Source organism: Arachis hypogaea, chromosome 5 (assembly GCF_003086295.3).
Source record: "Arachis hypogaea cultivar Tifrunner chromosome 5, arahy.Tifrunner.gnm2.J5K5, whole genome shotgun sequence".
NCBI lineage: Eukaryota > Viridiplantae > Streptophyta > Magnoliopsida > Fabales > Fabaceae > Arachis > Arachis hypogaea.
Genome location: NC_092040.1, coordinates 90,331,220 through 90,359,059, shown reverse-complemented (window position 1 = coordinate 90,359,059; position 27,840 = coordinate 90,331,220). Strand labels below are relative to the sequence as shown.

The window sequence follows — 27,840 nt, the reverse complement described above, 5'->3', positions numbered from 1 at the left end:
GCTAAGAAAATTAATTATTGCATGCACTGCTCCACATTGCTATACATAGGACATGAACATTATAGAAAATAATAGAACACTGAAAATTGAACAATAACCAGTAACTATAGAATCTGTATCTGACAGCCAACTGCTTTATTTTTCTTATTCTAATGGTATGAGTACATTTTAAAACAAAGTTCAGAATTCTAGAGACTAGAAGATCATGTTGACCTCTATATTTTATTGTTTTATGTTCTGTTCATAGTCATGCATCTTTTGCCTATGGTTTACCCTGTAGACTTCCTAACTGTTGTATGATCAATCCCATACCCTTCTTGATTGGACCAAACATGGAAACCACAACTCTTTAAGGTTGCTCCTATCTTCTCCTTTGATGATGTTTCAAAGATTGAAAATGAAATCTGAAAGTGATTCCATTGACGCATACTTTTAAGGTGCCACATAAAATGATCAAGTTTCAACCGACTCAACCACACATGACTTGAGTCCAGTGCCTCAAAATAGCTTGTAGACATATTTATCTTTATATCATTGACAATAACATCAAATTTACCTGCGAACAGGCCAGTTGTAGTAACACCTTTATCCAACTCAAAAACTGCGCCAAAAAACACCTCCATGGGCTTACCATATAAACCTGAAGACACCTCAAGATAAATGGAATTATTAGTACTCTGGTATTGGAACCAATCTGGGATCTTGCTCCCTGGAAGTACAACTTCACAAGAAATATATTCTGGAAGCATCATATCCTGAAGCCCAAAAAAAAAAAATTATGTCTGAAATATTTTGCAGGAATAACACACAAACAAACAAAGAGAGTGTGGGCATCGAGAAACAACCTTACTACAGAAGAGATTTGTTATGTGCTCCAGGACTTATTTATTTACCAGTTTATGGCAGTTAACAAATCTAATTTGATAAAACCTTGGAAAATCCTCTGCAATAAAATTTGATATGCTGGATAATGTTGGAAAGCTTGTCAAAGATCTACAATTACTCAAGTCTATATATCTTGTATTTAGGGGAAGCTTTGGAATCTTTTGAAGCTTAGAGCAGCCACTTAGATCAAGAATAGTAAGGTTTTGCAACTTCTGAAGGCTACTGGGGAGATGCTCAAGACTTTGGCAAGACTCTAAGAATAAGGACTTCAGCCCACTTAGATATTCAATTGACTGAGGTAGTTCTTTTATTGCTGTTCCTTGGAGAAGGATTTCTTCAAGATGTTCCATGTTCCCCACAATCTCCGGAAACTTTTTTAGTTTTGAGCAGCCAGTGAGGAGGAGAGTATGGAGTGATTTTAGCATGAAACGACTTGGAAACATCTTGAGATTGGAGCAAAATAGAAGGTTTAAAGTAACAAGCTTATCAAGAGTTCCCACAGACTCATGCACCTTAATTAAACTTCTACAGTTGTCTAGGCTTAGGCTTTCTAGGTTTGGAACCATTGAGAAGTCTGGAATTTCTTTAAGGTGTTCACAGCTGCTAAAAGACACAAGTTTCAAGTCTCTGAATATCTGCAGAAAATACAAATCATTTTCACAGTAAAAAAGAAGAAGCTATACTGTTAAATCACAACAACTTCTGAACATTCAAAATATAATAAAAGATCAACTCCATACCTTAACTCCATTCCACAAGTGCTTGATGCGACTATGACTCATATTTAGATAGACAAGCCTCCTTGGATGGAAATTTGGTAGTAGAGTTGAAGAGGGGTATCTTGGCCAATCAATCAATCTTAGCTCATCAGGTAGATACTGGATATCATCTGTAACATGCACATTGTTGATAATAAGAATTCTAAGTCTATTCATCCTTGACAAGGCCTTGGCCTCTATGTACTCTGTCTCTGATTCCGGTATGTCTAGCTTTATGCCTTCAATGTTGTTACTTCCCTGTGGCAGGTGTTGTCAACAGTCAATAAGCATCAAGAATAGTTAGCCACTATAATGAAAAACTGATATCATCATAAATTTTCAAAAAATGAATATTACCTTATAGTGTTTTAATACATGAAGAACATCCTCATTAAACCATAATCTGCTACGTTTACCAGGATCACTAGGGGATTCAAGTCGCACAATTTCTTTAGCCATTTCCTGTAGCAAATCATGCATCCAAATCTTATTAACTTCTATTGTAATTAGAGACTTCTCCAATAGAACTCCGAAACCATTATCCGAATGTAGGTCACAACCATCTAATATCATTTTCACATATTGTCTGTCCTCTCCCTTAAAGAAACATGCAATATCAAGAAAAATAGCCTTTTCATTCTCTTCCAATCCATGAAAGCTGATTTTAAGTATTTCAAAAATCTGTTTGTTTGGAACTTTTTTCAGTTTAGCTAATGCACTTATCCACTCAGCTTTTCCCCTACCACACAGGTGAGATCCCAAAACTGTTAGTGCCAATGGGAGGCCCTTGGCATAGTTTAATATGTGGGATGAAAGCTTCTCACAATTTGTTGGAGGACATGGATTTTTGAACGCAAACCAACTAAAAAGTTCAAGTGCATGACCATGATTTAATTCGTTGACCTTGTAGATTGTTTCCACATTGTGAGCAACTAGCAAATGCTCATCTCTAGTTGTTATGATGATTCTACTTCCAGAACCAAACCAACTATATTCTCCAATCAATGATTCCAGTTGCTCCAACGAATCAGCATCATCAACAACTATGAGAACTTTTTTGCTGCAAAGCCTATTCTTTATCATATTAATGCCTCTGTCTTTGTTTCCTACTTTACAATATCTATGGTTCAAAATCTCAGAAAGAAGAGCTTCTTGTAGTTGAACTAACCCAGATCTTTGACTTGAAATTTCTCTAACATTTGCAATGAATGCACTACCCTCAAACTGGTTAGCAATATGGTTATAAACAGCCTTAGCAAGTGTTGTTTTCCCTATACCTCCAATTCCATAAATTCCTATAGCCTGTACATCATCTGATCCAGTATCTAAAAGTGTTTTTATATCTTCAATAGGTGAATCCAATCCAACAGGATGCTTAGCAACATTGAAAGGTGTGCGGTTCAACTTACTCAATATCTCCTCAACAATTCTCTGGACAAATTTTGATTCTTGCCTGCCACTCAGAAAGTGAAAGAAGTCTTACTATCTAATCTGAGTTTGTAACAATTTATTAGATACTTGAATACTTGATAAAAAACCCTATAACAAGTAACTAATATGAATAAAAATTCCTAGTTATGCATCAATTTACTATTCCTTCCGGAATCAACACAGGCAAACAGAAAAGTCTTCCCTATGGTTCATTTGTTGGTATTACTGTCCCCAATCCTTGTTCAAGTGCATTTGCACGTAGCTAAATGACTATTCTCATTTTTCTTAGGAAAAAATGGGTCATCTTCTCACTATATATATTAGGTGAAATTAGGGAATCAGGAATGATCTCTGAAAAAATGGGTCATCTCATTCCCTTCAGATGACCCCTTTTTTTTTCTTAATCCCCTAATTTCACCTAATATATATAGTGACCAGTAAATCCTAGATAACACAAAAATATAGATTATAGAAAATAAATAAATAAAGAGAAAGGAATACCAGAGGAATGAACCTCTTGGCTTCTCTTATTGGATACATACCCGTCACCCATGTGCCACCCAGACAAAGTAGAAGCCTCACATAGTGCTGCCCTCCACCTTTTTACTTTGTTGACATCATCCCTGAACTTGTCTTCATGTTTGGCCAAATCTTCTGCAAAACTTCCCTTCTGTTCTCTTACTTGAGATGGATTCACACCATAAAAGACCGGCAAAACCAGCTGACCCTTAGTGTCCTTGCACTCAATGATCTTAAGGAGTTCATCCAAGCAAGAAGTGGAAGATGCATAGTTTTCAGATAATACAAGGACTGAGATCCTTGAGGCTTCAATAGCCCTAAGAAGTGAAGGTGTTATCTGCTCTCCCTTTATGAGATCCTTGTAGTCTATGAAAGTATTGACACCCTTTTGGCAAAGAGAATGATAAAGATGGCTTGTGAAACTCCTACGTGTATCATCCCCTCTAAAGCTCAAGAATACATCATACTTCCATTTGTAGGATTTAGAGCTCAAATCCATTTCCTCAGTTTTTGAAACCAACTTGAATTGGATTTCAGCACAGCACAAATCCCTCTAACAGGGTTTTAGATTGGTTCAAGGTTCAATGTTTGTGATTCAAACTAAAACTGTGCTTCACACTATTTATTTACATAAAATGGGGCTTTGAAATATTCAAATTCCACTGAGAAATTATAAACTATTTGCGAAACAATGAATCAAAACATAAACATGCACCCAGTTACACAGATCCCTTGTGTTTCACTGGAAAACAGTGGGCAAAACACCAAAGGGATTAACCATATTTTAGTCCCACTTGTTTGAGCCAATAGATGTATTCCTGAAATGCAAACAATTAGAGAAACTTCAAAGCAATTCAAGATATTTCGCGTGCTCAATTTTCTATTGACAAAAACTTTCACAACACTGATGAAATCCACCTAGCTAAACTAAATGACTACCATCTCCATTCAAAATAGAAATACAACAAATCACGCAAACTTCACGATAGGTGAGTGTCACAATTTACAAATTAAGGAAATATCATATGTGGTATCCTTTAACCTCATGGGAGTGGTTAGTGTAATTTACCCTCTGTTTTTCGCTTAAGGTTTGAATATTGGCAATAACACAATAGATTATCATAGTCATAGGCTACAATTTCTCAGTCTGGCAATATGATTCGGAGGAGGAATATCCCACCGCGCTGATAAGAAGCACAATTATAATTCTGACTGCTGGTGTAGGTAGTGTGGTACATGCACTAGTTAAGTTTAAAATTTGATAAAATATTAACTTGTCTGTTGTCTATTTATTCGAATATTCTAGTATTAATAATAGTCTAGAAAATCCTAGGCTACAAAATAGCCCTTGTTAATGCTAACTGATCCATAATTTAGTGACTATTTGTCTAAAATAATCTGCCTATAATGCTATCCTTGATTAGCTAGTTAAAAATGACTGAAACGATATATAAACAATATGTACAAAAAAAAATGTTCAAATATATCAGCAGAACACACAGCCGACCCCACTTAGTGGGACAAGGCTTTGTTGTTGTTGTTGTTGTTGTATATCAGCAGAACACACAAAAGGAAAACTCCAAAACAAAGCTAACTGAAAACATGTTACAACTTGGCGTTCAACTCCAAAAGAAGCCTCAGCTCGTTGATAGATCAAGCTCAGCCCAAACACACACCAAGTGGGCCCCGGAAGTAGATTTATGCATCAATTACTTACTCATGTAAACCCTAGTAGCTAGTCTAGTATAAATAGGATAATTTACTATTGTATTAGACATCTTTGGTCTCAATTTTATTTAATTCTTCATCTGAGGAGACTATTGATCACGTTTTGGGAGGGGGGGCTGGACATTCGGCCATGCCTGAACCTTTCACTTATGTATTTTCAACGGTGGAGTTTCTACACACCATAGATTAAAGGTGTGGAGCTCTGCTGTACCTCAAGTTCAATGCAATTACTATTATTTTCTATCCAATTCGAATTATTGCTATTCTAAGATATTCGTTGCACTTCAACTTGATGAATGTGATGATCCGTGACACTCATCATCATTCTCACGTATGAACGCGCGTGATTGACAACCACTTCCGTTCTACCCTAGACCGGGCGCATATCTCTTGGATTCCTTAATCAGAATCTTCGTGGTATAAGCTAGAATTGATGGCGGCATTCATGGGAATCCGGAAGGTCTAACCTTGTCTGTGGTATTCCAAGTAGGATTCCGGAATTGAATGACTGTGACGAGCTTCAAACTCCTGAAGGCTGGGCGTTAGTGACAAACGCAAAAGAATCAAGGGATTCTATTCCAACCTGATTGAGAACCGACAGATGATTAGTCGTGCTGTGACAGAGCATTTGGATCTTTTTCACTGAGAGGATGGGATGTAGCCATTGACAACGGTGATGCCCTACATACAGCTTGCCATGGAAATGAGTAAGAAGGATTGGATGAAGCAGTAGGAAAGCAGAGATTCAGGAGGAGCACAGCATCTCCATACACCTAACTGAAATTCCCATCATGGAAATACATGAGTAACTTTATCTTTATTTTATGTTTATTTACTATTATTTGATTTTCCAAATTCCATAATTAATTTAAATCTGCCTGACTGAGATTTACAAGATGACCATAGCTTGCTTCATACCAACAATCTCTGTGGGATCGACCCTTACTCACGTAAGGTTTAATACTTGGACGACCCAGTACACTTGCTAGTTAGTTGAACGGAGTTGTGACCACACATTAAAGAGCTATTATCTTGAATTAAATTTCATACAAGTACAAAGAGTACGAATCACAATTTCGTCCACCAGCTGCCCACAAGGTGACCCTGAAGCTCGGCATAATTGACCCGAGTAGTTTCCAAATCATCCCAGAGATGCATTAATTCCCTATAAGCTGAGACATAGCTATTCTTGTGCTTCAGTGCCATGTCCTTAGCCAACTTCAAAGAAGCAGCCAAGGCAATAGAGTTGGCCTTCTCACCCTCCAGCTCCTTCTCTACCTTCGACAACTTCACCTCCAACTCATCCTTCAGACCCTTGATACGATCAAATTCTGATTTGGCCTCCTCCATGAAGGATTTTGTCGCATGAATCGGGATCCCCTGAACTGTTTGGAAAATAGCCGCACCCATATGAGCCATTTTCACACTACTTTTGGTGATAAAATCCAGATGCTGAAGAAGAGATACGTCGTCCATAGAAAGCCCACCATAGGGGGCAATTTGCTTGTCAACAAACTCGATAGCATCAAAATCCGGGGCATCCAGGTTAAAGGGCTCGGATGTTTTTTGCTTTTTTAAAGGAGGAGCACCAAAAGCAACGGCAGATGTCTGTGGATGATCGACCTGACGAAATCGAGGAGTGGGAATTGCTTTCCTCGGCCCGGGAGAACTCGGCACAGGAGGCTTCACTGGAACCTGAGAAGATCCCTCTCCGGCCACTTTAGCCGAGATGTTCAGAGCAGCAGTTGCCTTCTTTGCCCTTTTAAAGGCCTTCATGGAATCATTGTTCTTTGACATCTCTGCAAATACAGAATCAGCCACAGCAAAGAGTTACAGTCACAATAAGAGGAAGAAAAAATTAAGCAACAAGTGTAAAAACAAGTCAGACAAGTACCCAAAACGGCCCGAACCAAGGACAGGTCATTCAAAAACCTTTTTGTATCAAGATGGGGTGGTGCCCCCCATAGATCCTCAAGAACAACAACAAAGGTACGCTCAACATCATCAAGCATCTCCCAGGTATAGCGAGACACTCTCACATCCCTCTACCACTCTAGAGGGAAAGAAGGCTCATCATGTTCATCAAGAAAAAAAGGGCGGACCCCCTCGACAACACGAACCTTAAAGAAGTAATTATTGAAGTCCTTAAAGGACTCATCATACATAGCAAAAACTTTATGGCCCTGGGCGGACCTGAAAGAAACCCAGGAAGCTTTCTTTTTTGAAGAACCGCCAGGCTTGGCGGAAACAAACAAATAAAGGAAAAGAGTCTGAGAGGGTGTTACATCTAATTCTCGGCAGAGAAGCTGAAAATTTTTAATGAAACCCTAGGAATTTGGGTAAAGCTGGGATGGGACAATATTACACGACCACAACAGGTCGGTCTCAAAAGCAGTAAAAGGAAAAGTAACGTTCAACTGACTGAAGAAGTATTCATAGGCATAGAAGAAGGGATGCTTCCTCTCAATAGAAGTCGGAAAACAAACTCTCTCATCAGAATCAGGAGCAACAAGCTCGTAATCCTCCTCACGGGCACTATTACCACAAATCCTATGGCGCCTCCTCAGCTCTGTGCAAAATTCAGCATCCACAACAGAGACACACAACAAAACAAGGGAGTCCAGCCAATCAGACATCCCCTCGGGAACTCTGGAATACATCTCTACAATGTTATTGCGATAAGACATGAGGCCATCTAATCCTACAAGTAAGAAAAGAAGATGGGGTTGCTAAAAAACATCTCGGACAAGGGAGAAAACAACTCAACACGACACAGGCGAACACATAGAAAAGGAAAACCCCAAGACTCAAACCAAAGTCCTAGGGCATCCTTTGGAGGCAATAATAAATCAAGGTTTCTAGAAAAAATCTCCTTCTCGCATTCCAGCACCTCTCAAAACAAGAAAAGAAGGCTTCAAATAGCAAGCATTTTCATCAAAGTAAAAAAGTCATCAAAAACATTACCTTACAGTCTAAAACAGAAAAAAACCATCTCCAAACATCAAACACGCCAAGCAGAGACCATCAAGGATACAACCTTTTTCAAGAGCAGACAAAAGCAACCTTAAGATAAAACGAGGAACAGACGCGGATAGCAGTATCAGAACAGAAACAACAAAGAACATGCAAAGCCCTAAAAAGCATCAAGCAAAAGCAAGAAGGATCATGCAGAAGATGGAGAAAGTCCCAGAAAGCACATTTCAACAAATCTAGGGCACAATGGAAACAGAAAGATCCAAACTTTCTCAAAAAGGGAGGATCAAAATCAAAACCTCATCACAAAGCCAAAAACAAAGAAAAATCACAAAATGGGACTAACCTGGAGACGAAAAAAGCTTCAAGAAAAGAAAAACGGAGGTGCAAGAATGAAAGTTGCCCCGAAAATCGCCAAGCGACGCCGCAACGCAAGGAAGCAGAAGCACAAGCGAAAGGCAGAGAGCGAAGAGAGCAGAGAAAGAAGTTGCAAAAAGGTTACAAGGAAAGCAAAAGAAGAGAAACCGTTTCTAAGTTTTCAAAATTAAAAGCAAAAAAGAAACGGATAATTAATGCTAAGAGTTAAACCCTCGCACGTTCCCGAAAAAAGCGCTGATATAAAAGCGCGCACTTGCAGAGGAAACGTTCTATATTCAAAAGCTGCTACAAAGGAATCGACAAAATGCTTGAGTTCGGCTTCACCAAAGAAGGACCGAAGTCTAGGACTCGACCTCAACAAAAAGACCGAGCTCAAGCAGGGGCACTGTTCATACCCTTGGTCGAGTTGTCCGACCCGGGATGTTCGACAAGACAGAGCGACCGACCTATTCAGGTAAGGACAATCTGACCTCTCCTTAAAGAGCTCGGCCAAGTCACAGAAAAGCCCAAAGAAGGGCCCAAATAGAGGAGCACGCCCCAAATCCAAAGGCAGCCCAAGCCTACGAAGAGAAGGGCGGTTCCCTTGAAGATAAGCTGACCCCACCCAAAAGATAAGATAAGATAAAGAGAACTAACTTATCTTATCTAAAGAAGGTCACTCTACACCATTATAAATACACTGGAGCACCCAGGTATAACTCATACTCTGATTCTACTAAATACCTGTTTAATACCCTTACTGACTTAAGCATCGGAGTCCCTTGCAGGTACCCCTACCCTTCGGTGATAAGGGATTAGCAGTGCAGCCAGTCCAACAACTCGAACACGACAGCTCCGGCCGTCTTCCACCAGCCAGACACGTTAGCACCAACCAGTACAGAAGATCTCGTTCGAGATCGACCTCCAGTTTTAGGTAACCCTCGGAACAGGTACTAAGTGGGTGTTTAAAAATAAACTTGGTGAGGATGGACAAGTTGTTCGTAACAAGGCTAGATTAGTGGCCCAAGATTACGATCAAGAAGAGGGAATATATTTTGATGAGTCTTTTGCTCCGGTAGCTAGAATGGAAGCAATTAGATTGCTTCTTGCCTATGCTGCCCATAAGGGTTTCAAAATGTTTCAAATGGATGTTAAATGTGCTTTCCTTAATGACTTTATTGATAGAGAAGTGTATGTGGCACAACCCCCCGGTTTTGAACATAAAGATTTTCCAAATCATGTTTTCAAACTAACTAAGGCTCTTTATGGTCTTAGACAAGCTCCAAGAGCTTGGTATGAAAGGCTTAGTGCCTTCCTATTGGAAAATCAATTTCAAAGGGGTACCACGGACACAATTTTATTCATTAAAGCATCTAATGATGATATACTTCTAGTTCAAGTTTATGTGGATGATATTGTGTTTGGATCGGCCAATGAGTCCTTGTGTGAAGAGTTTGGAAAACTCATGACTAGTGAGTTTGAAATGAGTTTAATGGGAGAGCTAACCTTCTTTCTTAGCCTCCAAATTAAACAAACTCCTAGTGGTACTTTTATTCACCAAGGAAAGTATGCAAAAGAACTTATCAAAAGGTTTGGCCTAGAAAATTCTAAACCAATGGGAACACCAATGCATCTAAACAATAAACTGGAAAAAGATGATGATGGCAAAGATGTGGATGAAACACGATATAGGGGAATGATTAGTTCATTAATGTATCTTACCTCCTCTAGACCAGATATTGTTCAAAGTGTGGGTGTATGTTCAAGATTTCAATCTCACCCAAAAGAATCCCATTTTTCGGCTGTTATGTGCATCATTAGATACATTAAGGGAACATGTGATTATGGCTTGTGGTATCCAAAATCTGATGATTTTTGTGCAGTAGGGTTTTGTGATGCAGATTATGCGGGAGATAGAGTGGATAGAAGAAGCACCTCCGGCATGTGTTGCTTCCTTGGAAGCTCACTCAACATGTGGTCAAGCAAGAAACAAGCCACAGTTGCTCTATCCACAGCTGAAGCTAAATATATATCCGCATCTGCTTGTTGTTCACAATTAATTTGGTTAAAAACGCAGTTGGAAGATTACAAATTAAAGATCAATAGTATACCATTATTTTGTGATAACATGAGTGCAATAAATATTTCAAAAAATCCTGTTTTGCACTCAAGAACAAAGCACATTGAGATCAAATATCACTTTATTAGAGAACATGTGCAAAAGGGTACTATTGATATTCAATTTGTAAAATCTGAAGATCAACTTGCTGACATTTTTACAAAACCCTTCTGTGAAGATATATTCTGTTCACTAAGAAAAAGCTTGGGAATGTTTGATTTAAGTTCTATTGAAAATTTGTGAAATTCTAACTTTGCTCAGTTTTGTCTCATAGGAATGGACGAGATAAAAATCCAAGCGTGTTGGAGAAGCTGTAATTAAGGGGGAGGCTGCGCAGAATTTATCTCTCATGGGCCCCACAAAATCTCTTTGACCCCACCTTGACCCTTTTGATTGGTTCCTCATCTTATGATGATCAAAATCCTTTTGTTGTCTTATCAAATCTTTTTGAAAGTAGTTATTGTCAAATCAACTCCATCTCTCCATCTAATCCCTTGATTCTAGGAAATCACTTTTTCAAATTCCTGAAAATCCCTTGGTTAATAACTGCACCTTGATGATCATTAACTTCCCTTTCCAATCAATATTTAATGCACCTCTAACTTCTCTCCACTCTCCACACTCTTCGGCCATCTCTTCTTCTTCCAACTCCATATCTTCTCTTCATCATGAAAAAGAAAATGGCTTCTAGGAAGAGTGAACGCATTCGCCTTTCTCAAAAGACCCCCTCTCCATAGACCCACACTCATATCCATATTCATTCTACATCTTCATCTTCTCCCTCACCACCATCCAAACATACTGCCACCATGAAAAAGAAAGTAATTGCCCACAAAAGCTCAGGCCGAGGCAAAAACAAGGAGCCAAGTGTTGAGGAAGAATCATCTCACACCTCACCTATTGCATTACCACCACCATCACCGAAGAAAGCCACACCTGGGAAGAGTGCTCAGAAATCAAAAGAATTCATTCTACACAACATCATGGAACCGGAAAATCTAGAATCCTTGAAGTTCAAGAATAAATTTGCCAAAACACACTCCCACTATGACCCTGCCAGATTCAACTCTTGCACTTCTTATGAATTCCACAAAGAAGTCATGCAAAAGCGTCATCTATGTCTGACTTACCTTGTCAATCTTGAGATTCTCGCCAACAAGGGAATAAATGTCTCTCCTCTCTTCGAACTGCTTCAATGGACTTCTCTGCTGCACATCCAAAAGCCAGTTTATCCAGGTCTGGTCCGTGAGTTCTACGCCAACATGAGACTTATTGATGGCACCATCCATTCATATGTGAAAAGAGTTCACATCACTCTTGATACTGCCACCATTGGAACTGCCTTGGGATACAAAGATGAAGGGCCGAGAGCATACATGGCGGAAAGGTGGGACTCACAAGTCGGCGTCACCCATAAGGTTGTTCTTCAACACATATGTGAGCATCTCTCAGGCTTGGATGGAAATGTTCCTACCCACAAGTGTAACACCCTACCACACAGGCCTTACGCTTAAGTCGTAAAGCAGAGGTGGCAAGGTATTACGACCTCTAAAAGAAAATGATATCTACATAGATATAGTTGGGTGAAATCATATTTAGGAGCCTTGAAGAACAAGCTAAACAAATTGATAAACAGAAAATCGTGACACACTCGCATGGATATTCGTAAAACGGACAGGTAAAATCGAAATATAACTGAACACATATATATACATATCAGAGTTCCAAAACTCAGATAGCAAGCTCCAGACTCGACCTGCGAAGCTAAGGCCGACCAGAGTATATAATTATGTTTATATACAACCCAAAATAAAACTCAAACCACAAAACAAATCCCTGTATCTCCAAGTCGACCTCTAGGAGGGACAAAACACAAAATATACATGCGGAGATTCTATAAACATATATACATAGCCTAAAACAAAATATGACAGTCCAAAAGACAGTTCTTCGCTCGTAAGGAGGATACCCAAATGCTCAACGAGGTGTCTCTTGACCTGCATCTGAAAAATAACAACATAGTATGGGATGAGAACCGGAGGTTCTCAGTATGGTAAAGGTGCCCGCATAGTTAATATAAAAGGTCTCGGGAAAGCCAGAGGCATTCCTAAAACTTCGACACTCAGAATCATTCTTAAGGAAAATAAACTAAACCAAAAGTTAGGTAAGCTATCTAAGGTATTCTAATTCTGAATCTAACTTTAACCTAATAATTCACGTTCTGTCTCCTCTAATCCTCCAAATCATTGGTGGAACAATCCTCTCTCCTCACACCTTCGTCAAGAGGAATTTCCCAAAAAACATACACATACAATTCAAGCAAAGAAAACACAGATAGAGAAGCATTTACAGCAAGTAGAACAAGTAGCAGATAAGTAGAATTTAACAGTTAAACAAACTAAAGCAATGCACACCCAAACAAAGCAAAAAAATGCATATGATGTATGCATGTCCTATGGCTGATGAGTCTCATCTGTCGGTTATACAGCCAACCCGACAAGTCCTGGTAGTTAACCATTGGACAGTCCCTCTGTGCGCGCATCCCCAAGCTCAATAATATTCCATGGAGTCAAACTCCAAGCTCAAATATAATATTCCATGGAGTCACACTCCAAGCTCAATAGTATAGTATTCCATGGAGTTAAACTCCAAGCTCAATAATATAGTATTCCATGGAGTTAAACTCCAAGCTCAATAATATTCAATATTCATATTTATATGCATGCCCATGGGGGAATCCGGGGAGTTAAAGTGCCCGGTCACATCTTGCGACAGAGGGTCAACAAATAGTGTCAAATATACAAGCCACATAATAATATCTTTTCCTTTTAAAATATTACCTCAAATCAAACTCCAATTCTTAAAGAAATTTTGGCTATATCTCCTCTAAGACTCAAATTTCTGCCACCCTTCAAGGGTCCCAATTATCAAACCAAACACCCCTCAGTCACTCAAATCATTTCCAGTAACAAATTATTTCATAATCAAACAAATACCAATATTAAATCTTTTTTCAAACCGACCAACTTCAACAGCAAATTATTGACAATAGCTAAACCTCACATTTTATACCATTTACACAAATCCATCAATTATTCATTCATTTCATTCCTATCTTAAGGTCTTCTAGCCTAAGTTTTCACGTGACATTAAACATTAACTACAAGAAACCAAAACCATACCTTCGTACGGAATCAAAATATTCAAAGCTCCGGAGAAGCTTTTTGGCTGAGCTATTGAAGAAGAAAATGTCCAGAATCGTTTATGCCTCCTAAAATTCCCGTTGGCCAAACCCAAAGAAAAGATGAACTATGTCACTGTCAACTTCCACTAATCAAAAATGGTGCCAACGTGTAGAAGAAGAGGTTACGAATACTCTTACCGGATTAGATTTTTGATTGGAGTTACGGATTACAAAAAAATCGAAGCCGGAGGTTCAGAAGAATTTTACGTTCTCTCTTGGTCTTCTCTCTCCGTTTTCTTTCTGTTCTTTCCTCTCGCATACGTTAATGATATATATATATGTATGATTAGTACACCGCCTTAGCTTCCTTTATATTATATACACACTTTATGAAAGGGAATTGTAATAATAAATTATACTTATATAGAAGGAAGCTAAGAATGAATAATAATAGCATAATATTATATTACAAAGCTTATTATTATATGTATACGTATACATATCGATAATGATAAATTTTAGTGGATATATATATATATATATATATATATATATATATATATATATATATATATATATATAATGATTGAAGTATTAGGTTAAATAGTGAATAATAATAATAATAATACAGGAACGAACTTTAGTGAATAATAATAAGGTATATTATATATATATAAACGAAAGCATAGGTAATCTAAATAGGAAAGTCAGAAGATAATAATAATATTAATAATAATAATAATAATAATAATATGAATTTGATTAAATTAAAATTATTAGTTCGATTTCTGATAATTGAATAATTTTTTTTTTTAAAATAAGGAGATTCTAATTTTATAAAATAAATTATAACTTATTTATATTTATATTTTTAAAATTGAGGGTTGCTACATCCTATCCACCTTATAAAAATTTTCGTCCTCGAAAATTGATATAACATGGAAAAGATTCACGCTAACATAACCTCCCTTCTTAAACATATCAAAGAAAAACAGAAAGATTTGACATGCTTTGTTTGTAAATCCAGGATATTCTTATGGCTTAAAAGTCTACGCAAAACGGAAGATGCAAGATAGACTCGATACAGAAAGGTTATAAGGCAGGTTGGTATTAGATCGACGGGTTTATCACTTCTAATACTCACTTCGTCTAGCTCTTAAGTTCTGCCGATTCTAATGGTTTCACCTTTCGTAATATAATCGAAACTGGTTCAGTCTCTAACACTAAATCTATCACAACTTACTTTTTCTCTCGCCACCTAACCGGTTATCAAATAGATATTTCTATCGGCCTAAACTCCTAGTCCATATCCAAGTTCAAAACTATGTCCAGCCTTTCCAGTCCTAAACTTCTCAGTTCGATTATGTAACCTAAACGAAAGCGGGGTCCTAGCTCTACACAGAACAAATCCATCTTACGCATTCGATATCATACTTACCTCGATCCTCTCGTGGCCAACCCGTATCTGCGGCTCTCCCACGCGAACAATCCCTAGACATATGTCCCGGTGCTCCACATCGAAAACACATTCCCAGTCCGTACCTGCGCGGCTCTTCTGGAGTGGTCTCACCAAAGCCTTCCTGTAGCAGTGTCCACTTCATGGAGCAATCCTCAGCGAGCTGGCTCTTCTTAACTAACTCAGTAAAATTTGTCAGCTTTTGTGGATATACGTAATTAAAGATATCTCTCCTTAGTCCCTTCTCATACTGAGCACACTTCCATTCCTCATAATCGGCTGGATTTCCTTGACAAGTTTTTGAGAAACGGCACAGATTGTCGAATTCACGGGTATAGTCAGCGACAGACATATCCTTTTGCTTCAGCTGCATTAACTCCAATTCTTTTGCAATGCGAAACGCATGCAAGAAATATCTCCCGTAAAACTCTGTCTTGAATCCATGCCAAGAGACATCCGTTAACTCCACCTGCAAGGTATGACACAATTCTTGCCACCAATTCTGAGCATCTCCTTCCAACATATGAGTCACTATCTCTACTGACTGTACTTCAGGAACATGCTGAGTGTACAAAAACCTCTCCACTTCTCGAAACCACTGATCAGCCTCCAGGGCATTGGCGTTTCCGTTAAACCGAGGTGGACCACTCTTGAGGAAGTCAGTAAGGGTCATAGACCTATAGTATCGACTTACGTTACTTGTACTAGCACTAGGGTTTCCACCTGGACGTCCTTGCATTGGTTCAACCACGGGATTTTCTCTCTGAACACCTCGTTCGGATCCACGAGACGACATTTGGTCCCTTTCACACCAAACAAGTGATATTAAGTTGATCAGTCTCAATATCGCAAGTTTAATGTTTCAAGTTCCAGATGCATGCTCATGAACATTTATGCCACATATATCAATCAGATATCCTAATAGCACATACACACACCCAGAGTATGCCCAGAAGCATAATCAGTCCATCCCTCAGGCTCTATAGGAACGAACTGCTCTGATACCATAATGTAACACCCTACCACACAGGCCTTACGCTTAAGTCGTAAAGCAGAGGTGGCAAGGTATTACGACCTCTAAAAGAAAATGATATCTACATAGATATAGTTGGGTGAAATCATATTTAGGAGCCTTGAAGAACAAGCTAAACAAATTGATAAACAGAAAATCGTGACACACTCGCATGGATATTCGTAAAACGGACAGGTAAAATCGAAATATAACTGAACACATATATATACATATCAGAGTTCCAAAACTCAGATAGCAAGCTCCAGACTCGACCTGCGAAGCTAAGGCCGACCAGAGTATATAATTATGTTTATATACAACCCAAAATAAAACTCAAACCACAAAACAAATCCCTGTATCTCCAAGTCGACCTCTAGGAGGGACAAAACACAAAATATACATGCGGAGATTCTATAAACATATATACATAGCCTAAAACAAAATATGACAGTCCAAAAGACAGTTCTTCGCTCGTAAGGAGGATACCCAAATGCTCAACGAGGTGTCTCTTGACCTGCATCTGAAAAACAACAACATAGTATGGGATGAGAACCGGAGGTTCTCAGTATGGTAAAGGTGCCCGCATAGTTAATATAAAAGGTCTCGGGAAAGTCAGAGGCATTCCTAAAACTTCGACACTCAGAATCATTCTTAAGGAAAATAAACTAAACCAAAAGTTAGGTAAGCTATCTAAGGTATTCTAATTCTGAATCTAACTTTAACCTAATAATTCACGTTCTGTCTCCTCTAATCCTCCAAATCATTGGTGGAACAATCCTCTCTCCTCACACCTTCGTCAAGAGAAATTTCCCAAAAAACATACACATACAATTCAAGCAAAGAAAACACAGATAGAGAAGCATTTACAGCAAGTAGAACAAGTAGCAGATAAGTAGAATTTAACAGTTAAACAAACTAAAGCAATGCACACCCAAACAAAGCAAAAAAATGCATATGATGTATGCCTGTCCTATGGCTGATGAGTCTCATCTGTCGGTTATACAGCCAACCCGACAAGTCCTGGTAGTTAACCATTGGACAGTCCCTCTGTGCGCGCATCCCCAAGCTCAATAATATTCCATGGAGTCAAACTCCAAGCTCAAATATAATATTCCATGGAGTCACACTCCAAGCTCAATAGTATAGTATTCCATGGAGTTAAACTCCAAGCTCAATAATATAGTATTCCATGGAGTTAAACTCCAAGCTCAATAATATTCAATATTCATATTTATATGCATGCCCATGGGGGAATCCGGGGAGTTAAAGTGCCCGGTCACATCTTGCGACAGAGGGTCAACAAATAGTGTCAAATATACAAGCCACATAATAATCTCTTTTCCTTTTAAAATATTACCTCAAATCAAACTCCAATTCTTAAAGAAATTTTGGCTATATCTCCTCTAAGACTCAAATTTCTGCCACCCTTCAAGGGTCCCAATTATCAAACCAAACACCCCTCAGTCACTCAAATCATTTCCAGTAACAAATTATTTCATAATCAAACAAATACCAATATTAAATCTTTTTTCAAACCGACCAACTTCAACAGCAAATTATTGACAATAGCTAAACCTCACATTTTATACCATTTACACAAATCCATCAATTATTCATTCATTTCATTCCTATCTTAAGGTCTTCTAGCCTAAGTTTTCACGTGACATTAAACATTAACTACAAGAAACCAAAACCATACCTTCGTACGGAATCAAAATATTCAAAGCTCCGGAGAAGCTTTTTGGCTGAGCTATTGAAGAAGAAAATGTCCAGAATCGTTTATGCCTCCTAAAATTCCCGTTGGCCAAACCCAAAGAAAAGATGAACTATGTCACTGTCAACTTCCACTAATCAAAAATGGTGCCAACGTGTAGAAGAAGAGGTTACGAATACTCTTACCGGATTAGATTTTTGATTGGAGTTACGGATTACAAAAAAATCGAAGCCGGAGGTTCAGAAGAATTTTACGTTCTCTCTTGGTCTTCTCTCTCCGTTTTCTTTCTGTTCTTTCCTCTCGCATACGTTAATGATATATATATGTATGATTAGTACGCCGCCTTAGCTTCCTTTATATTATATACACACTTTATGAAAGGGAATTGTAATAATAAATTATACTTATATAGAAGGAAGCTAAGAATGAATTATAATAGCATAATATTATATTACAAAGCTTAATATTATATGTATACGTATACATATCGATAATGATAAATTTTAGTGGATATATATATATATATATATATATATATATATATATATATATATATATATATATATATATATATAATGATTGAAGTATTAGGTTAAATAGTGAATAATAATAATAATAATACAGGAACGAACTTTAGTGAATAATAATAAGGTATATTATATATATATAAACGAAAGCATAGGTAATCTAAATAGGAAAGTCAGAAGATAATAATAATAATAATAATAATAATAATAATAATAATAATAATAATAATAATAATAATAATAATATGAATTTGATTAAATTAAAATTATTAGTTCGATTTCTGATAATTGAATAATTTTTTTTTTAAAATAAGGAGATTCTAATTTTATAAAATAAATTATAACTTATTTATATTTATATTTTTAAAATTGAGGGTTGCTACAACAAGGCTCTAGGTTCCACCAACTCACTGCTTCATAGGATCATCACCCACATCTTGACTCCTCAAAGCGGGTCTCACAATAGAGTAACATATTCTAACTCCCTCATCTTATTTGCACTTATTACATCTACTCCCATTTCTTTTGGTTATATTATGATCCGCCATATGTGGAACTCAGTCAAGAGCACCAAAAAGGCAAATCTATCCTATGGTATGTTCTTAACCAGTATCTTTGAATTCTTTAAAGTTAACCTTTCGAACGAGGCAGTAGAGAACAAAGTGTTAATGGTCAAAGGAGGTGGAGCAGTTAAAGGAACCAAAAGCAAGAAATTCATGGCTTCAGAAAGTGAGTTTGAGGGTAGACCTGAGTCCTCCAAGACCACCAAGTCTATCAAAGAAATTCTCACAAAATTTTTAAATATGTCAGAAGTCATGATACAATCTCATAAGGCTGCACGTAAACTAGCATATGAATCTGAAAGAGCATAGATGAGATGCAAAGATAGAGTGGGTCTAATGCTGGAACACTTGGAGAAAGATTTGGGAGATGAAGAAGATGACGGAGAATCTGATCTGCATTTATCTTATGATTAAATTTCTGTTTAAGTTTAGGATATTGGCTTAAATAGGCTCAATCTGTTTCTCTGTTTTGTGTTAAGATACTGCTATAACTCTGAGATACTCTGTGATACTCTGTTTAGTTTGGTTATATCTTGCATATCTTGTTTCCTATGACAAAATTTTGATTGCAGGTGCCTCTTTGATGACAAAAGGGGGAGAATAAGGTTAAAAAAATTGAAACTGGAACAGGGGATTTGAAACTGGAACAGGGGATGAAATTTTCATTTTGTGAAAATTCATGATCACCTCTGTTGATGATTAAACAATGCATTTGGCTTATGTTGATTGAGAATGCATTCCGTTTATCTTGATTGCTGCCATTATTTGATGTTTATCTTGGTAAAATGTGTTTACTACTTACCTTGGTAAAATGATTTATGTTGGATTTATTTTTGGCAGTTCTTAATGATGAAAGTTGCTGTGTTTGGAAAGATTAAATCATGATTGAAAAATATTTTTCCTACCAAGATTGCTCTGATTTATTTGAAAAATATTTTTGAACAGCAAGATTTCTACCAAAAATAGATTTTGATTGATTATGGTATGTTTGAGCAGAAAATTAAATTTGTGATAGCAAATAAGTTTTGTATATCATTCAAATTTGCTCATAAATCAAGCATTTAGTATCATGGAATGAATATGCTAAATAACATTGTTACTTGAAGCTTGATTTAAATGTTACAGGTATAAAGCTTTCCTTGGTAAAAATGGCATATATTAAGGGGGAGCCATGTGACAATTTGAAAGGGGGAGAAATCAAATTCAAAGGGAATATTCTTTACTCAATCTTTAAATTTCTTTCCATTTCAATTTTTAATAATGTTTGTCATCAAAGGGGAGATTGATGAGTTTGGAAAACTCCAAATTAATATTTGTGATGACTAAACATTATTAACAAAATTAATAGCAAAATTATTAATTTGATTATGAATTATATGTTAATTAATAATTTTGTGATGCAGGTTTATTATTGGGCCGGAAATAAAAGAATTGCATCAAGCCCAAAATTAAAACTTGCAATCAGCCTTGTTTAATGTTTCCTACATTATGGCTGAATGGTTATAATAGATGTTGGGTCAGAATGAATCTCATTGCTCCAAAGCCCAACTATGATCCATGATGAGTGACCCAATGCATGATCCAAAATTCATCAGGAAAGCAAATGTTATCATTTGCTCATGGCTGAAATCATTTTTATTCATTGGGCCAGCTTTATCCATTATTGATACAAGCCCAAAAATTGTCCTCATGCATGGTCCGAAACCATGAAGCAAAGAAAACAAGGCTTCAAATGCTTCCAACGGATTCCATCTCACTCTTTGAATGGATTTCAAATTTAATTTGCTAGCATTGGAAACATGAGAGAGAATTGGACTTTGATTTGATGAAAATCATTATGCTTCACGCTACTCCACCTAAGGGAAGTAAAAGCAACCTCTTCTCAATTAATTTTGTTTATTTCATTAAATTGCTTTTCTTCCAAGATTGTTTCTTCTCTCTCATATCTTTCTTCTCTTCGGTCATTAACCAGAAAACAATGGATGTCATGGAAGCTACACCTACTCACCGAAAAGAGGATGAAGCATGTCTCAAGACCATCATGATGATGGCAAGAAAACATAACAAAATAAAAGTATGTTGTGGCTGAGATTTTCACCAAAAGTGGTAAGATTTGGTGAGGTAATCTCGAGCTCTTCATACCCAAAAAGAAAGAAGGAGATTTGGCCAAGCAAGGAAGAGATTCTTGGAGGCATGGTTTGTCTCTGATTCTGCTCAACCACCACAGGAAGTAGCTAGAGTGGCAAAGTGATGGAAGAGGCAGAGATTGGAGCAGATGAAGCCATCATTATCATGAAGCATCAAGGGCCAGAAATCCATCTTGGAGAGCAAGCCAAGGATGGAGCGCTCGGATTGATAAAGAATGATGACCAAGGAAGAACTAGAGGTATTTGCATGTTGGATTTTGCATGAGTTACCTCTTTTCTCTCTGTGGCCGAACCAGTTCTGTTTCTTGAAGGAAAAGAAGTTAAGCTTGGCTTTGGTTTTCAACTGTGAAGGCTTCTCCTCTCTATAAAAGGGTGAACAGTCACGGTTTGAAGTAAGGAGAAAGTTTGAGAGTGCAAGGCACATAAGTCTCATAGCTACCTAAGCTTACAGATTTTCTTCTCCTTCAATGTATTCTGTTTTGTAATTTTTCTGTTTAATTTTGTCATGTCTTGAGTCTCATGGAAAAAAGCAAACAGTAAGGTTTGTATGAAAAAGCCATAGAGCGGAAAAAGGCAGAGAGTGCAAAATTAAATGAAAAAAAAGCCATAGATGTCTTAGAGTTCCTTTGTTCATCTATGTTGTGTTTCATGATTCTGTGGGAATTCCCTTGTAAGTTGGGTTAGCACTTTACAGTTTGTAATCAGAATGATTATAGTGAAATTCCATCATAGTTGTGATGAAGACTGGATGTAGGCTGCATTGCACTTAGCAGCTGAACCAGGATATATCTGGGTGTAATCTTCTTTCTCTACTACTCCATTTCTGTTTCTACTGCACAGGAGCTAAAACAAAAAATATCTCGTGCCAAGTGACGAGACAAAAATAAAAAGTCTCGAGGGACGAGACAAAAACAGAAAAATCTCCTCCAAGACTAGAAAGTGTAATCAAGCAAAAAGGAGCTAAGATTCAACCCCCCTTCTCTTAGCCACTGAAACTATCATTGCTGACATGGCATTAGTAAGAGGAGAAACATGTCTTAAAAATATCGTGGCATTATCCATCTACTTTTATATATTAAAAATAAATAGATAGATTGTATATACGTATTGTAGCTATATACATGTATATGGCTGTATAGTTACAATATTTTGACACAAAAGTGTGCCAATATTCCATCAAATCTCTCTCTCTCTCTCTCTTTCTCTCTTTCTCTCTCATCTTTGATCACTCATCCCCAATGTTTGATTTGGTAGCTTACTAGCTTTTTCCGATTCTTGCTATGGTCTCTTTGAGCTTTCGGTATTTTTTATTCCTCAAAAGTTTCTCTTTTCTTACTAAGGGCAGGGTCCTAACTCCTAAGCCACTTAATATATGGAGATACTATATTTGGTAACTTTGATTTGCTCTTGTAGCTCTTTCTTTCTTTGTTGCAAATAAGCCAATTGGCTGTGCAACTCATCTATGGATAAAAATTTGCTGAACTGGTTATCTAACTTTGATGTTTGTTAGAATTAGTGGATATTATTACAGGTAGTATACTATTGTTTTGTAGGAAGTAGTTGCTGTAATTAATTCTAAATCCATACTACTTGTATATACATAACTTAGTGAATGAAAAAAGCAGAAGCAACCTAGACTGAAGTTAATTTCAGTGATATCAGAAGTCTCTATTCTATTTGTTACTTCAAATACATTATGGACATTATAAAATAAGTTAAAAAATTATCTAAAAAAAGGTGTTTGTTTTAACTAAGGACTCCTCATTATTTTTACGTAGTTAATAATTATTCTTAAAACTTTATTTATTTCGTGCAACACACTGGTTTTATTACTCTAGTTAATTATTAAATCCTAGACTACAAAGTGCTAGCAACTGCTAATACTAAGATTTATCAGCCTGGCAATGCACTTCCCCACTCTTCTATACTTCCCTAATCAGCACACATATCAAGGACATGAATATTGAACGGTGAACACTAAGTCACTAACCATTACATCTGACAACCCAATTGCATCACCCTACTCTATGGGTATTAGTAAATATAATCAACTAATTAGATCTTCTGCAAATTTGAGTATTCCTGAGACTTGATTCTTATTTTGTTTCCATTGTGTTAATCTTCTATTCGTAACATACATAAATCTGTCATGTGGTATGTGTAGCCTACGGTTTATCCTATGGAATTTCTTATTGCTGTGGGATCAATCAGATACCCTTCTTGATTGCAGCATATATGGAAACCACAATTCTTCAAGACTGCTCTTACTTTTGCCTTTGATGATACTTCAGATATCCGAAATGAAATCCGTAAGTGATTCCAATAACGAACATTGTTGAGGTGCCACATCAGATGACTGCATTTCATCCTACTCAACCACACATGACTTGAGTCCAGTGCTTCAAAAGCTCTTTTTTGCTCAAATACTTTTGTATCGTTGATGAAAATTTCATAAGCACATGCAAACATGCTGGTTGTGAAAGCGCCTTTCTCCAACTCAATAACTGCACTAAGAAACAACTTCGCTGGCTTACCATACAAAATTGAAGCCATCTCAAGATTAATTGATCCATTAGTACTCTGATGATGAAACCAATCCGGGATCTTGCTGCCGGGAAGCACAAAATCACCATTAACAAATACCAGATAAGTATCACTATCAGGTCCCTAAAGCGGAAACAAGAAACGATTATGCCATGATCTTTTGTAGGAAGAATACACACAAGATATAAATACAGTGAGCATTAAGCACCAACCTCATTGTAGAAGAGATTTGTTAAGTGGAATTGGACCTGTTCATTAATCAATTTATGGCAGTTAATGAAGCTCATTTGTTGAAAACTTGAGAGATCCTCAGCAATAACATTTGATGGGCTGGACAACATTGTAAAACTTTCCAAAGATCTACAATCACTTATGTCTAAATATTTTGTATTTGGTGGAAGTTTTGGAAGCTCCTGAAGCTTAGAGCAGTAACTAAGATTAAGAGTAGTAAGGTATTGCAATTTCTGAAGGCTACTGGGGAGATGCTCAAGGTTCTGGCAAGAATCTAGGAATAAGGATTTTAGCCCAACTAGGTATTCAATTGATTGAGGTAGTTCTTTTATAGCTGTTCCTTGGAGAAGGATTTCTTCAAGATGTTCCATATTCTCAACAATCTCAGGAAACTTTCTTAGCTTTGAGCAGCCGGTAAGGAGAAGATTGCGAAGAGACTTTAACTTGAAACGACTTGGAAGGGTATTGAGATTGGAGCAGAACATAAGGTTTAAAGTAACAAGCTTATTAAGAGTTCCTACAGACTCATGTACCCTAATTAGACTTTTACAATTGTCTATGCTGAGACTTTCAAGGTTCGGGACCATTGACATGTCTGGAATTTCAGTGAGGTGTTCACAGCAGCTAAAAGACACAAGTTTCAAGTCTCTGAATATCTGAGGAAAACAAACATCATCAGTAAAGTGACAAAGGAAAAAAAATAGATGATTAGCTACATAGAAATGACACAATCTTGAAATGCTTCAAAGAACAATTGAAACGGTTAATTCTATACCTTTGCTCCCTTCCACAAATGTTTGATGTGGCTATGACTCATGTTTAAAGAAACCAATCTCCTTGGATGGAAATTTGGTGGTAGAGTTGAAGATGGGTATCCCGGCCAATCGATTAGTCGTAGCTCATCAGAGAGATACTGAATTTCATCAGTAACAAGTGCATTGTTGATCACAAGAATTCTAAGTCTTTTCATCTTTGCAAAGGCTTTACCATTTATTTTATCCGGTTCTGGTAAGTCAAGCTTTATGCCTTCAATGTTGTTAGTTCCCTGGTGGGAGACATAACATGACAACAAACAATGGACGTTAATGTAGTGAAGTCTGCTATTTAACACAAATGTTAAAGAAGATAAATATACCGTGTTCTGGTTTAATACATAAAGTACATCTTCATGAAACCATAGCCTACTACGTTTTCCAGGCTCTTGGGGAGATTCTTGGCGTACAATTTCTTTACCCATTTCCTGTAGCAGATCATGCATCCAAAGCTTGTTCAGTTGCATAGTGATGAGAGACTTATCCATTAGAACTCCAAAGCCAGTATCCGAGTGCAGGTCACAAGCATCAAGTATCATTTTCACATATTCTTTGTCCTCTCCCTTGAAGAAACATGCAATATCCAGAAAAATGGTCTTTTCATCCTCTTCTAACCCATCAAAGCTGATTTTAAGTACTGCATAGATTTGTTTATTTGGAGTTTTTTTCAGTTTAGCTAGCGCACTTATCCACTCGGCTCTCCCTCTACCACACAGGTAGGCCCCCAAAACTGTTAGTGCCAACGGCAAGCCCTTGGCATAGTTTAATATTTGGGAGGACAACCCCTCATAATTTGATGGAGGACTTGGCTTTTTGAAAGCAAACCAACTAAAGAGTTCAAGAGCATATTCATGGCTTAATTCCTTCACCTTGTAGTTAGTTTCAACATTGTGAGAAATTAGCAAATGCTCATCTCTAGTTGTTATGACAATCCTACTTCCTGATCCAAACCAACTGCAGTCTCCAACCAATGATTCTAGCTGCTCCAATGAATCAGAATCATCAACAACTATGAGAACCTTTTTGCAACAGAGCCTGTTCTTTATCAGATTAATCCCTCTATCTGTATTGCCAACTTTGAAATCTCTGCGGCTTAAAATCTCCGAGAGAAGAGCTTCTTGTAGTTGTACTAAGCCATGCCTTTGGCTTGAAATTTCTCTAACATTTGCAATGAAGGCACTACCCTCAAACAGATGAGAAATATGGTTGTAAACAGCCTTAACAAGTGTTGTTTTTCCTATTCCACCAATTCCATGAATTCCTATAGCCCGAACACCACCTGATCCAACTTCTAAGAGTGATTTGATATCTTCAGTCAGAGAATCCAGCCCAACAGGATGCTTAGCAACATTGAAAGGTATGCGGTTCAGTTTATTCATGATCTCTTCAACAATTCTCTGCACAAACTTTGATTCCTGACTGCCATTTGTTAATGAAAGAAATTTCTTACTATCTACAAAATGATAACTCTAAAATGGAATCTATACTCATTTATGAACACATGCTGGAGTATTCTAATCAATAACTTAAGAGGATGTGTCTTGGTTCTCCTAATAAGCCAAATCATTCTTTTCTGTGATTAAAGATTTAAAAGCATATATGTTCATTAGGCATGCTGTCATTGTATGAGAATTTGTAAAATTTGATGGAAACTTGAGAATGAATCCTTTAGCAATTATTAACATATAAGGAGAATTAGCATCACTTCACTATTGTATGATTAACAAAGTCAAAGAAAACATCTTTGTGTGTCTGTTCGTTTTTCTAGTTCAAATGCATTTCCATGTAGTAAAATGTGATTATAAAAATTGATTCCTAATTTCACCCACTACATCTAGTGGCCAATAAGTTTTACTTAACTAAAAAATATAGATGATAGCAGGAGGGTTAAATTACTTTTGAACTCCTATAACTTCACTCAGTTTTCAATTAGCTCTTTATAGTTTAATGTGTAAACAATTGTTATACAATATTGAGCTTAATCACAAAATTTTTAAGCTGTTACCTAGTTGACAAAAGTTTGTACTTAGTGCAATTAAAATTTTTTTTTAACTATATGAAAGTAATTGAAGTTTAACGAAATTCTAAAGATCCTAGACTAATTATACATAAAAAAAGGAGTACCAAAGGAATGATCCTCTTGGCCTCTTTAGTAGGACACATACCCATCTCCTAGATGCCACCCATACAAAGTGGAAGCTTGATATAGAGCTGCTCTCCACCTTTTCACTTTGTTGATATCATCCCTGAACTTCTCTTCATGTTTTGCTAAATATTCTGCGAAACTTCCATGTTGACCTCTTAGTTGAAATGGATTCACATTATAAAAGACTGGAAAAACCAGCTGCCCCTTGGAATCCTTGCACTCAAGGATCTTAACGAGTTCATCCAAGCAAGAAATGGAAGATGCATAGTTTTCGGAGAATATGACGACCGAGATCCTAGAGCCTTCAATAGCTCTGAGAATTGAATGTGAAATCTGCTCTCCCTTTTCAAGCCCCTTGTAGTCTATGAAGGTATTAACTCCCTTTTGGCATAGAGCATGGTAGAGATGGCTTGTGAAACTCCTACGTGTGTCAACCCCTCTGAAGCTCAAGAACACATCATACTTCCACTTGTAGGATTCAAAACTCAAAGCCATTTCATCAGTCTTAGGATTTAGAATTTTTCTTGTTTTCAACACAGCACAAATAGTCTCTTGAGAGATATATTATATGAACTGCAGAGTGATACACAGGTGAATATGGTGCAGGCCTTTTTAAAGAGGTTCAAGACACTATACATGCCATATAAGATAGACAGAGATAGAAAGAAGGCTTTGGATTTGGGTTTTGGCTTTCCTACAACTGCATCTTGTAGTTTTCTTCATTCAAATAATTA

The 27,840-nt window shown here is 37.1% G+C and overlaps 2 protein-coding genes and 1 long non-coding RNA gene across 4 annotated transcripts; all 3 read right to left on the bottom strand.

The window, feature by feature from the left end:
- Positions 1 to 62: 62 nt before the first annotated feature.
- On the bottom strand, positions 63 to 14,289 carry LOC112801830 (disease resistance protein Roq1). Of its 2 annotated transcripts, XM_072237428.1 has the most exons (7): positions 14,153 to 14,289; positions 13,953 to 14,041; positions 3,617 to 4,411; positions 2,001 to 3,096; positions 1,626 to 1,901; positions 846 to 1,520; positions 63 to 755 (listed from the first exon to the last, which is right to left on the bottom strand). In XM_072237428.1, exons 3-6 carry the CDS (start codon positions 4,090 to 4,092, stop codon positions 882 to 884), a joined length of 2,487 nt encoding a protein of 828 aa, XP_072093529.1. In that variant the 5' UTR covers positions 4,093 to 4,411; positions 13,953 to 14,041; positions 14,153 to 14,289; the 3' UTR covers positions 63 to 755; positions 846 to 881. The 2 variants fall into 2 exon arrangements, with proteins under 2 accessions (XP_072093529.1, XP_025700559.1); XM_025844774.3 differs by lacking the exons at positions 13,953 to 14,041; positions 14,153 to 14,289 and adding an exon at positions 4,663 to 4,831.
- Positions 14,290 to 16,623: 2,334 nt separating this feature from the next.
- LOC112801831 (uncharacterized) lies at positions 16,624 to 18,458 on the bottom strand. The gene is made up of 3 exons (XR_003202115.3): positions 18,322 to 18,458; positions 18,122 to 18,210; positions 16,624 to 16,942 (listed from the first exon to the last, which is right to left on the bottom strand). It is a non-coding gene; the product is annotated as an uncharacterized lncRNA (long non-coding RNA).
- A 5,087-nt stretch (positions 18,459 to 23,545) lies between these two features.
- Positions 23,546 to 27,601, bottom strand: LOC112803715 (TMV resistance protein N-like). Its single transcript, XM_025847193.1, has 5 exons — positions 27,126 to 27,601; positions 25,284 to 26,379; positions 24,924 to 25,193; positions 24,130 to 24,804; positions 23,546 to 24,040 (listed from the first exon to the last, which is right to left on the bottom strand). Exons 1-5 carry the CDS (start codon positions 27,599 to 27,601, stop codon positions 23,546 to 23,548), a joined length of 3,012 nt encoding a protein of 1,003 aa, XP_025702978.1.
- Between the last annotated feature and the right edge of the window lie 239 nt (positions 27,602 to 27,840).